Source organism: Silene latifolia, unplaced genomic scaffold (genome assembly GCF_048544455.1).
Source record: "Silene latifolia isolate original U9 population unplaced genomic scaffold, ASM4854445v1 scaffold_20.1, whole genome shotgun sequence".
NCBI lineage: Eukaryota > Viridiplantae > Streptophyta > Magnoliopsida > Caryophyllales > Caryophyllaceae > Silene > Silene latifolia.
In genome coordinates, this window is record NW_027413163.1 from 8,439,510 (window position 1) to 8,452,231 (window position 12,722).

The 12,722-nt window shown below is 35.8% G+C and overlaps 2 protein-coding genes across 2 annotated transcripts; both read left to right on the forward strand.

Moving 5' to 3' along the window:
- The first annotated feature begins 3,567 nt into the window (after positions 1 to 3,567).
- On the forward strand, positions 3,568 to 5,130 carry LOC141638293 (protein FAR1-RELATED SEQUENCE 5-like). Its single transcript, XM_074447699.1, has 3 exons — positions 3,568 to 3,574; positions 4,065 to 4,635; positions 4,734 to 5,130. Exons 1-3 carry the CDS (start codon positions 3,568 to 3,570, stop codon positions 5,128 to 5,130), a joined length of 975 nt encoding a protein of 324 aa, XP_074303800.1.
- A 158-nt stretch (positions 5,131 to 5,288) lies between these two features.
- LOC141638294 (protein FAR1-RELATED SEQUENCE 9-like) lies at positions 5,289 to 6,323 on the forward strand. Its single transcript, XM_074447700.1, has one exon. The coding sequence runs from the start codon at positions 5,289 to 5,291 to the stop codon at positions 6,321 to 6,323; it is 1,035 nt and encodes a 344-aa protein (XP_074303801.1).
- The last annotated feature ends 6,399 nt before the right edge of the window (positions 6,324 to 12,722 follow it).

Below are 12,722 nucleotides of genomic sequence, written 5' to 3' on the forward strand. Positions count from 1 at the left end.
CACTTTCGCACCAGAATTTGGTAAACCAAACACATCGTGCACATCATCTGCAGTCAACTCGAACTTCTCCGTTTCAGATATTTCAAAATACTTCCCACTCCTAAAAGCATATATAAACTCCCGGAACATGACATGGGGGAGGGAAGAAAGCTTCAACTCAAGTAAACCCCCGAATCCCATTTCCCTAACAGCCTCCTTCTGCTCCTCGGTGAGGGCTTCAATAACTTTGAAAAGAAAAGCAGGCCGACAGCAGCTAGTAAATGGATCGGCACTGTCCACACAAAAGGGGGAAAAATATACAATGCATTAAAACATTTAAGATGACATAAGCAAAAGCAGCAGAATAATAGCAAAATAACAGGAGAGCATCAAAAAATAACACGAAAAGTAACATATTAATAGCTAAATAACAGCAAAATAAAAGTAGAATAACAGTGGTACATACAGTGGGATATTTCCTGCAGCAACTCCAGCCTGAGGTTGCTTGCTACTTACCACAATTCCCTTCTCATGCTTAACTTTGCCAGCCAACTTACTACTAGTCTTGGGTGGACTAGACGACAACTTTGCAAGTTGGGTATCGGCCTTTCTTTTGATTTTTTTCGTGGGTGGTTCGGTTGTACATATTTCTTGACTACGACTACTCCTTCTCTGAGAAGCAGTGCTCTTTGATGGAGATGTGACACGGGATTTGGATGGAGACGGACCCGGAGAATTTGATGATAACGGTTGAGTAGACTTTGATGAAGCGGTGGATTTGATTCTTAACTTCATTTTTACGCTTTACTATCCGAAAATAAAGATAAGGATCACTTTCAATGATAAATAGGTATTCAACTAGACTTTTTTAATAATGACGCCTTGAGAATGAGAGTATACCGTAACAATGAGAATAACAGAACACTAACAATTAGTAAAACAAATAACAGCAGTGAAAACACAAAAAGAACATGATGGATCTGTAAACAAAAACACGAAAGAGAATCAAAAGAAAAGCCTCTTTGAATAAAGAGTCAAAGACAGTTTCAAAATTACATACGGCCTACATAAGCCTTCATAAAAACAAAATAACGTACTAAATTACAGCCAGGGAAGGTTTCGAATTACATAAAACCCAAAATACATTCTATCCGAGGAAGAACCAAAATGTACTTCCCAAAATACAGGACATAACGTAAAAAGTCAGTCAACGTCAACAACATCGACTGACTTGTAATACAATTCGTGAGCAAGATCATAAGCAGAAGGATAATCCCTGAGTGAGTCAAAGTACTCCTGAATTAGACTGATCCGTTCAGATACAGGTCCATTAAGCATGTTGTCATGATCGTATATATACTGGAAAGCATACAACACCGCCTTTGATGGCTCACTTGCAAGCATATAGCACTTGCATCGTTTGGAAACTACTGTCGAGCCCCTTGACAAAATCTTAAAACCTTGACTGTGACTTGTTGTTAGAACTTTCATATATTCGGCGTGAACACCGGGCGCACTTTTATGAAATAGGAACATTTGTGACCATTTCTTACAAACAAGAGACATATTGCTCTTGTCCAAAGTAGTCTCTACATGATCGAAAACTCTTTCCATTAGGTCCTGGCTATTTAAAACTGCCGACATTGATTGATTACGACGACGAACTCATACATTAACTTCAAAGCACTTTTCAGTCTTATCTTCCAATAACCAACCCAATTTATTTTTCTTTTCAGTAGCGAACTCTCTAGCAAATAACAATTTATCTTCATTCACTATATTTATTGCCCATCCCTCACAAACTAAGTCCATTAGTGATGCTGAAACCTACAAACAAACAAAGCCAAACAAACAAAAACCACTAGAATAACAGCAGAATAACAGGAAAAGAATAACAGAAAATTAAACACAGAAAAAACAGTACAATGACAGCAAGAGTAGCGCTGCAATGACACCATAGGACCAGTATAACAGCGGAATAACAGAAGTACTGAAAAGTGAAGACAACACGAACAAACACAAAAACCCTAGAAAAACACATTAAACAATTAAAACATGACAAATAACTTGACAACAAACTAAGCGACAGAATAACAGCGGAATAACACAAAAACTAAAGTCTTTAGAGAACAATAGTAAAGTTCTCAACACAACGCGTCAGCTAGAACATGCGAATCACTTCAAAACTATAGAAAACTGCAGAAACGACTAAGAACATGCAAATCAGTTCAGGAAAAAATCAAGAAACTCAAAAATGCAGCATAATAACGACATTAAAGTACTCGATTAAGTAAACCTAGCGATAATTACACTGAAAAACGAATAAAAAAGCATACAAAAGCATGAAATAAAACAAAATAACAAAATAAAAGAGGAAAATGACATGAAATTACCTACAATAGGGAGGAACACGATGAACGGCGAAGAGAAAACGGGAGAAAAAAGCGAAGGAGACGAACAGTTGAAGAAGAATAACACAGGAATAATAGAAGATAGAGTAACGCTTTGCAGTTGTGATAATTATATAAACGGTTTGCAATAATGTGGATAATTAATTAGAGAGAGAAATCGTTAGAGAGTAAATGAGGGAAAGAAGAGAGAGAGAGAGAGAGAGAAAAAAAGGAAAAAAAAGAGAAAATAAACTAAATAACAATGCTTTTATATGACAACTAAGATTAATCTTGGCCACTCATCTCTAATTTAAACTAATGGCTGAGATTCACCCAACTCACAACTCACCATAAGAACCAAAAACACCAAATCCAATCTCTCTCTCTCTCTCTCTCTCTATATATATATATATATATATATATATATATATATATATATATATATATATATATATATATATATATATAGGAGTGGGATCATGTGAGTATTAGTTATATATTTGAGGATTGAGGATTAATACTATGATAGGTATTTAGGGTGGAAACAAGCAAGGGCAAATCTGTAATTTAACACTCGCCTATATAAACCACGTTTTACAGCAAATACCGTTATTTCCTCCTTTTTCTTCTTCTCCCTTCAACTTCTCTCTCTACTGTAGCTTCTTCCTCCATTGTTGAGCTGGAAAACCCTAGAATTTAGGCGTCATCTCCGTTTTTCGTCGTCATTCTTCACAATTATCATATTATCCAATTAGTTCGTTTGCTCAGGTACGTAATTGGCGTTTTTTGTCCCTAAATTTCGAATTCGTTGTAACATTACTCTGTTTGTTCTTCTTTCGTTTCTATAATTTGTATTTCATCTTGCTTTTGTGTGTTATTTCAATTTAATTTTGTGTTTCCTAAAATTCGGTACGTTTTTCTTTTATTTCCAGGTTTTGCTGCTCATTCTTCACAATTATCATATTATTCCAATTATTTCCTTTGTTCAAGTATGTAATTGCCGTTTTTCGTCCTTATGTTTCGCCTTCGTTCTTATCTTAATCTGTTTGTTCTCCTTTTCGCTTATATGCTTCGAATTTCATCTTCATTTATTTGTTATTTTCAATTTACTTTTGTGCTTCCTTAAAATTCGGTACGTTTTTGTTTGATTTCCAGGTTTTTCTGCTCAAATCTCTGCGTATTCAATCATATCATTGCGATGTCTGGTATGTTATTCTTCTTAATTTTGTACTTTCAGTGTATTCTGAAATCTTTGCGTCTTCTCTCTTTATTTTGTACTTTCAGCTTTCAGTCACATGTTCGTTATACTTTTGGTAAATTTTTTTTGTTCATTGACGTTCTTATTTTGCTCAATATGTGATATTGTTTTCTACAACTGGTGATATTGTTTATGTTGATATGTACCATTGTCTATTCACGTTTGTGATATTGTTTTCAACTTCATGTGTGATATTTGTTCCAGAGTACGTGATATTGTTTTCCTGGATATGTGATATTGTTCAGACACTTATGTGATATTGTTCCTGCAACATTCCTTGTGATATCGTTTTCCATCTTCATGTGTGATATTTTTCCCAAACAACGTGATATTGTTTTCCTGGATATGTGATATTGTTCAGCCACTTGTGTGATTTTGATTTCCTCCATATCTTTAAGACTTTTTCTTGTTATTTTACATTTTACTTTTCTTGCCAGATCCTACAAGTTATGTAACTTCTTCTTCCTGTAATGATCTTCATGTCTCTGCCATTACCTCTGAAGATAGTACTGCTATTGTTGAGTCTTCACTTACTTCTACTGTTCTGATTGAACCACCTGATGCATCTAGTTCTACTCCACATGTTGAACAACATTATGTTCCTTCTCGTGTGCATCAACTACTTTTGGACTTCACACCTGGTGGTAGTGAATTGTGGACAAGGAATGTTGCACCTGAGTTTAAACCTTATATTGGCCAGTTGTTTAGGACGTTGGATGAAGCTATTAGTTTTTATGATGTGTATGCAGAAGCATGTGGTTTTGAACCTAGGAAGTCTTCTCAAAAAAGGTTTGTATCTGGTGATGTGAAGTATAAATTTGTTGTTTGCAACCGTGAAGGTTTTAGAGATCGTAAGAGGAAGGCTATTGTTTTAGATAGTGGAAAGGAGCAGGCAACTCCCAGGCCTTTTGATATTAGGAACACTAAATTAACTAGGATTGGGTGTACTGCTATGATTGAGTTTCGCTATAATGGGGATGGTTATGTTGTTTTCCAGTTTCGTGAGTGGCATAATCACCGTCTTTGTTCACTTAGAAATCAACAGTTTCAAAAAAACACAGGCACCTCCATCTTTACCATAAAAAGACAATTATTGATCATTCAAGGGTTAATCAAGGGCCAACAAGGGCATTTAGAAATGTCAAGGAATATGTAGATGGCTATGAGAATGTTGGAGCTCAACTGGTTGATTTTAAGAATTTTGGAAGGGATATCAAATGTTTCATAGGAGACCGGGATGCTCAACTGTTTGTTAACTATTTTGAGGATAAACGTGATACCAGTGAAGGTTTTTACTTTGCTTATGAGGTGGATTCTGGTAAATGCTTGGTTCGTGCGTTTTGGTGTGATGCAGAGTCTCGTAGAAACTACGCTTTGTTTGGTGATTACATCACTTACGATCCAACTTACAGTACGAATAAGTATTGTATGCTTTTCACTCCTTTTATCGGCGTAGACCACCACAAAAGGTCGATTACTTTTGCTTCGCTTGCTATTTCATGAGGATGAAGATTCGTTCACGTGGGTCTTTCAAAAGTTCCTTGATGCTATGGGACAGCGAGAGCCACACTTTGTATAATAACGATCGATGTCTTGGAATAAAGTGGGTTTGCGTCTTTGTCTTCAAACATGCTAAGCGCAGATATTGCATGTGGCATATCATGCAAAAGCTTACTGATAAGGTTGGGACTGTAATATCGAAAGAGACTGATTTTGTCAGCCGTTTGAATGCTATTGTTTGGGATGCTGAGTTAGAACCTCTTGAATTTGAAGAAAAGTGGTGTCAGTTGGTCAATGAGCATAATCTTGAAGGTAATTCCTGGTTGTCAACCATGTTTAGAAAAAGGAGAAAATGGATCCCAGCTTATTTTTGTAATGTTCCTATGGGTTGTCTCTTACGAACAACTCAACGTTCTGAGAGTCAGAATAATTTTTTCAAGCGTTTTGAAAATGCACATGGTACACTTGTTGAATTCTTGATGCGGTTTCAAAGCGCCATTGATGTACAGCGCCATACTCAAAAACAACTTGATAGAGACGATGATTGTACTCTTCCACAATTAGCGACTTCTCTTAAGTTGGAAGCTTATGCTTCCAAGGTTTATACAAATGCTGCTTTTGCAGATTTTCAAGTAGAAGCTTCTGCTTCTATTTGTTCCCTTAGTGTTGGTGGCTTCACACCACCTGCAAATGGTGTAGAATTAATTGGTATTGCTGATGCCAGAATGCAGAAGACTTACCAAGTTGTCTACAATTCTCTCACGAATGACGCTGAATGTTCTTGCAAGTTGTTCAACAGGAAGGGTATTATTTGTAGACACATTATCTGGGTTTACTCTGGAAAACAAGTACACACTTTGCCCGATAAATACCTTCTTATGCGGTGGACCAAGAATGCACATAAGATCCCTCTTTATGGTCCACATGGTGAGTTAATTGAGGATTTTGATGCCACTGATTTACGAAAGATGGAAATGTGCAAGTTATGGTCAGAGTTCTACGCGACCATCAGTGTGCTCAATAATGTGTCTACGAAGGACATCACTGATCTTGTTGACACACTTAAACAATTCAGGGTGAAACTCAATCCGCAATCAGAGTCAATGACCAAAGAGCAGGAGTTGGAGATGCTTCTTGGGTGCAGTTCCTCAAGCGAGGTGAGGATTCTACCACCTCGAGGCAAAGAACAAGGGTAGCGGCAAGAGAATGATCTCCAAAAAGCAACAATGCATAGCTAAAGCGGAGAAGCCTAAAAGGCTTTGTCGTAATTGCAAACAAATGGCTCACCATGATAAACGTAACTGTCCTGTTGGAGATGCTTCTTGGGTGCAGTTCCTCAACTGAGGTGAGGATTCTACCACCTCGTCAGGCAAAGAACAAGGGTAGCGGCAAGAGAATGATCTCCAAAAAGCAACAATGCATAGCTAAAGCGGAGAAGCCTAAAAGGCTTTGTCGTAATTGCAAACAAATGGCTCACCATGATAAACGTAACTGTCCTAATGCTTTTGTACCTGATGCCGACAATAAGGTATGTTCACTATGAAAAGTATATGTATGAAACTTTTTATATATGCTGTATGGTCACGAGTCAGAAACAATATCACAGGTTATTTTAAATAATATCACATCTTATACTAAACAGTATCACTATTTGACGATAACAGAATGTGATCTTATTTGAGGATAACAGGATGTGTCAACACATCTGTCTCAACTTTTTTAAATATTTTCCTGGTAATTTTAGAAACAATACCACACCTTATTATAAATAATATCACACCTTATTAGAAATAATATCACACTTTGTAGTACACAGATATGATTTGTTTGAGGATAACGAGAATGTGATATTGTTTGTAATTGTTCCGAGTTAGAAACAATATCACACTTCATTTGAAATAATATCACTCCTTATATAAACTAATATCACTGTTTCACCTTTTTGTATTTTCAGGGTAGTTCAGATGAGGATGATGCTGATGATGGTTGATTGGTCGAAGGAGTTTTTGTTGATGGCGCTCATTAATTATAGCAGCAGCAAATAGACGACATTCTTTATAACTAGTATATTAATATAGACCACAACATTCATTAAAGTATAGATTAAACTTTATTTTATATAGAAAATACTCGTACTCGGAGAATATTTGATTATTTTAGTTGTCTCAGTTGTCTTGTTTTTGTATTTTGTGATACTGAGAAACAATATCACACCTTACATTTATATATTTCACATGTTACTCTAAACAGTATCACTACATCATAACTACAATATATGCCTTTTGCTTTAAGTTTTTCACATCTTGTGTTTTGTGTTGTCAAAATATGGCAGTTCATAATATGCTTCTGCTTTTTTCTAAAACAATATCAACCTGTGTGCACAACAATATCACAACATTGTGAAAACAATATCAACGTAAGATTTAAACTTTCATATTCATAGTGTGATATTGTTTAGTACTCTGTGTGATATTGTTTACCAAACCGTGTGATACCGAGAAGCAATATCAACAACGTGTACAAAACAATATCAGAACATTCTAAAAACAATATCAACGTGAGATTTAACAATCCATATCCATAGTGATATTTAAAAGTAAACAGTGTGGTATTGTTTTAGCCCTGTGTGATATTGAGAAGCAATATCACAGCAACTATTACACAATATCACACCAAACGTGAAATAATATCACACTTTAGCAAGAGTTAGATGAGATCCAAAATAGCCATCACTATTTTACCATTATAAAAAGTTACCATTAAATTCCTTGTTCTACTACCATTACATACCATTTAGTTTAATTACAACTTTGTTCTAACAAATATAGTAGTCCTAATTCCTTCCTCAACCTCTACCTCTACCGCGGTTCTTCGGATTTGCAACGGTCTTAATCCTACCACGTTTGTATGTTCTTGTGGGCTCGTACGTACGATCTTCACCATCTTTTCCGGGATCGGCTCCTCGTAAAGCAAATTCATACCAACATCGTTATTATTTCGGACACCTTTTGTCCTAATTACTTTCTATCTTTTTGTATATGCAATTGTAAATGGTTTTTACCTTTTCCTATGAGATTGCCGAAGGATTGGCAATTCTATGTTAATAATCGGTTTCTTAGTACAATCCTCCTTTCTTTGTTTCCGAACATCTTCTTTATTTGTCTCCTCCACAACAACCTCAGCATTCTCTTTTGTTTGAACTTTCGCCATTGGTACTTCCACTTGATGCTTCCCTTTCGCCTTTTCGTTGTTCTTCCTCTGTTGCTTCAATGTCTTCCATATTTCATCCTTCCCATCTGAAAATTCTTTTACCTTTTCGATCAAAGGTGTTCTGTTCTCATTTATGTCAGCTAAAAGCAATGTTCGCCATTTCTAGCCGTAGTATCGCCTATACACTTTTTGGTTCAGGTCGGCTTCAAACATTACACCCTCATATCGAATCATGTGCATCATTAAGAAGTTTCAGGACTCAAGTATTTTTCATCTCTGTCTTTTGCCAAGGGAAGTTGATGTTGACAACATCAAACGTTATTATATCATCTGCTCTTTCCACGTTCTTCTTTGCTAAGTAGTCACTCATGTGCTCCGCCTACAATATTACGGTTAACCATTAGTGATAATTTCACAAACACAGAAATCCATTATTTCAATGTTAATATACACCAATACTTTAAAGAACTATCAATTAATCATACCACCAAATCTGCAACTTTGTGTATTTGTGTTTGCTCCCAGTCAGCGTACTTTGTGTTGTCCAGCACTTCCACTGTCTCGGTTTTGAAATTTATACAAATACAGAAATAATGTTCTTTCCATACCATTGGAATAAAAACCAGATCTGCTTGCAAGTTACAGGGAACTGTGTTTCTTCTAATGAATTCGTCCCATTCTTCGAACATCTTTTCTTTGACCAATTCCCTGTCTCCAGCTCCTTCGGTTTTTATTTCCTGTTTTGAATATATATGTTACAAGTCCTATTTTTGTTTTAAAGAGTGATTATATTTAATCAAACTAAATGGACAGCTTACCATGTGTCGAATCCCAAAAAACATCAAACTTGTTTCACATTTTTCAGTGTGCTCAATATGGTTCAGAATGAGGGACCAACATTCAATCACATTGCTACTGACATGCTCATTTGGAAGCAACGACAAAGATATCGTTTCGACAAGATATTGATCATTACTGAATTTGGCAACCACCTCATTGCTCCAAACATTAACACAAACCAAATTAAAATTGTGCGAGACAATATCACACTTCTCTTAAAACAATATCACATCCCTTAAGAAAAAAGTATCACAAAAAATAATGATTATGACAAAATAAAAGTACCATCAAATTTAAATAGTTCAAACAATATCACACTACTCTAAAAACAATATCACACTCTTTAAGAAACAAAGTATCACGTAAACATACTCTAATGGGAAACTCTGTGGTCGAAACATACTCAATAGGCGATAGTCAAGCACTTGTTTCCTCATGGTCAACATCTTTGCACACAGTGATTTGTTAGCCTTCATAAACCTTGAGACGACCTCCACGTTAGAATCTGCCACACCACAGTTGTAGGTGCTCCCAAGGCCATCCGATTTCCCCCCCTCGCTTCCCACCACACTGGCAGAACCATCTTCTACCACAACTACAAAAATATTTATTTTTGTTATTTGAATATGTACTGATTATATATAATGAAAATCAGTCAGTGTTGAAGAAAAATAACCTGTTTTTTTGGATACAGGAGTTTGAACATTCTTTTTCCCACCTTTCCCTCTCTTTTTTTTGCTTGCTGCTTTCCTTTTTGCTAGTAATTTAGGTAAAGTGTCCCTTTGATTGCATTAAGGTTTGTAACCTTCCTCAGGACCTCACTCCTACATTTACTTAAATCACCCAACACAAGCGCGCCGCAATCTCCGCCCTATACAATCGCCTCTTCTTTGCATCATTCAGTTCACATTTAAAATCCTCACCAACAAAAAACATCATGTGGAACATCATGAATAATCCACAATCCAGGTTCAACTCTTTTGTTTGCCAATCAAAGGCGACATTTGTCAGCACATAGTCTTGTACTTTCGTCCCACATTCATAACCTTTACTGTTGAGGTAGTGCCCGTAAAACCCCCATTTATGTTTATAATAAATACCTATCAAATTTCAATCTTAGCTAACAAAAGCATTATATCCTTAGTTCTTATTTTTAAATATAGTACTTACAGTTAAATGAGCAAGGTGTACATGCTCCTCGTCCTCGAAATCATCATAATCTCGGTTGTCCAAGTAGAACATTTTTTCCCTCTTGGAGTCAATACAGACGCAAATGTAGTGGTCTTGATATAGCAAAGGTATGAAGACCTATGGAAATATTTTATAGAAAACAACAACTGTCATTCACAGACCATAGCATACAATATCACAAGTAATGAGTAACAATATCAGAGAATATATAATACAATACCACACCTAAAATAGTTACCTGATTTATGAAACAATATCAATAATTACTCCTGATAATATCACATAATTTACTTAACAGTATCAGAACTAAAAGTACTTTTAAATTCTTACCATATCTGAATTCAAATTGAGTGGTCATTTGTTTATCGATTTGACCACGTATCCCATGTCCTCCATACGTCTTCCTTAAGTCTTGTCAGTTCATCAACATCTTCTTCATCTACAAGTAAGAGTTTCTCCATACCATCCTGTTTGTTTATAAGAGAATTGATTAGTTTTATTGACACTTTTTTACACGTAATATAAAACACAAAGAACACATGAAGTTTATGTTTTCCATACCGAGTGGGCAAGGCCATAGAAAATCCTTGTCGGTCTGTTGCTGTCTTTCTCCGCCATTTCGAACTGATTGAGCAATATTGCCCAAGCCTCAATAACCACTGCTTATATTTTAGTGTCAGGCAACAAAGACTCAATATCGCTCTTTGGTATACAATGGTAAATACCAAAGTCACAGACAACCTCTCTGTACCATTTTCCAAAAAAAATTAGCATATTAGTTTTTAAATTATTTTTCTGTAGTAGATTAATTAATGTCTTACATTGAAAAAATAAACTTACGTCTTCTTAATCGCATGATCTGTAAGGAAGCAATAATCCATGACTTCCTTCCGACGCTTCAAGACAGTCTCAAATAAATGGTCCTGTCTGAACATGAAATCTGAGACAAGTTCAGCATCTCTGTCTGGCAAACCACAGTCAATAGTACACCCCAAATTATGAGGTACCATATCTGCCGATTCAGGTATTTTGTTCATGCTGTCTGCATGCAACAAATAGTCATTGATGCTCCACGTTCTCTCTGTTTCCAACTGAACATTTTGAACAACCTCCTTCATATGAGACCCCACACTTTTATCATCATTCTTCTCCCCAGTCTCTTTTCCACTGCCTTCTGTGCTTGGGTTCTTAGTATTCAGGTCCTCAACAGTTGGTACATTGTTAACATTTTTGTCAACGTCTTCTCCAATTCCCTCCTCAACATTTGTTACGTTCTCAACATTTGTTGTATTCCCATCCCTTTTTACAGCCTCCTCATTCATTTCCTGAACCTCTTTTTCAATGCCTTCATTTGGTTTATCTGAGTTAACCTCGTCAACAGTCTTGGTCCCTCCTAAACCAACATTGATTACACCTTCATCAAGCTGTGTCAACACATCTGTCTCCTCAGTTATTTTTCCACACTCTTTTTCAACGTCTTCTTGATTAAGTGTTTCACGATTCAACTCTTCATTGAATTCCTCTGCAACGGCATTTCCTACTCCTACACCAATATTGGATATTACATCATTCAATTTTGAATTCATGTCATTATCCAGCCCATCATCTTGGTCTTCATCATCACCACTGTCCAAGTTAGTAACATCATTAATATCATCATCTTGTTGTTTTTCATCACATGCCAAGTCATCATCACCATGCTCAAGATCTTTATCGTACATCCACCATATTTTTTGTTTAATTCCTTGTATTGCACTTTCAACATTTCGGTCAAACATCAAATGATGGCGCCCTTCTTTTGCTTTCTTCATTTCATATGACCTCGCTATCAACATGTCCATCAAGTTATGATATCCAACATCTTTCATGAAAGGCAGCGTTTGAGTCTCTGTTGTATCTTGTTTTCGGGATTCTCAACGTCTTCTTCTTGAACATGTTCTTTAGGATTAACATCTTCCGCACCATCTACCTTCGCACCAGATTGTGTAGATGTAGTTGCTTCACCCATTGAACTTTTTGCTTTCATAGTGATGAGTTTTCTCATGTTGTGTACATACCTATCTATGAACAATTCATTGTCCCTCTTCATACGTAGATAAATTTCATGAGCACGCTGCCAAATTACAAAATAAATATATTAAACACTAAAATAGACTCTTTGATAATAAGAAGATATGACACAATAATAAGGTTATTCAATATCAATATCATAACAATATCACAGCAGACTCAAAACAATATCACACTAGTTCAAAAACAATATCATAACAATTTTTAAATTAATATCACAACAATCTGTTATTCAATATCATTTGCTTTTATAAACTATATCACAATTATCAATTAACAATATC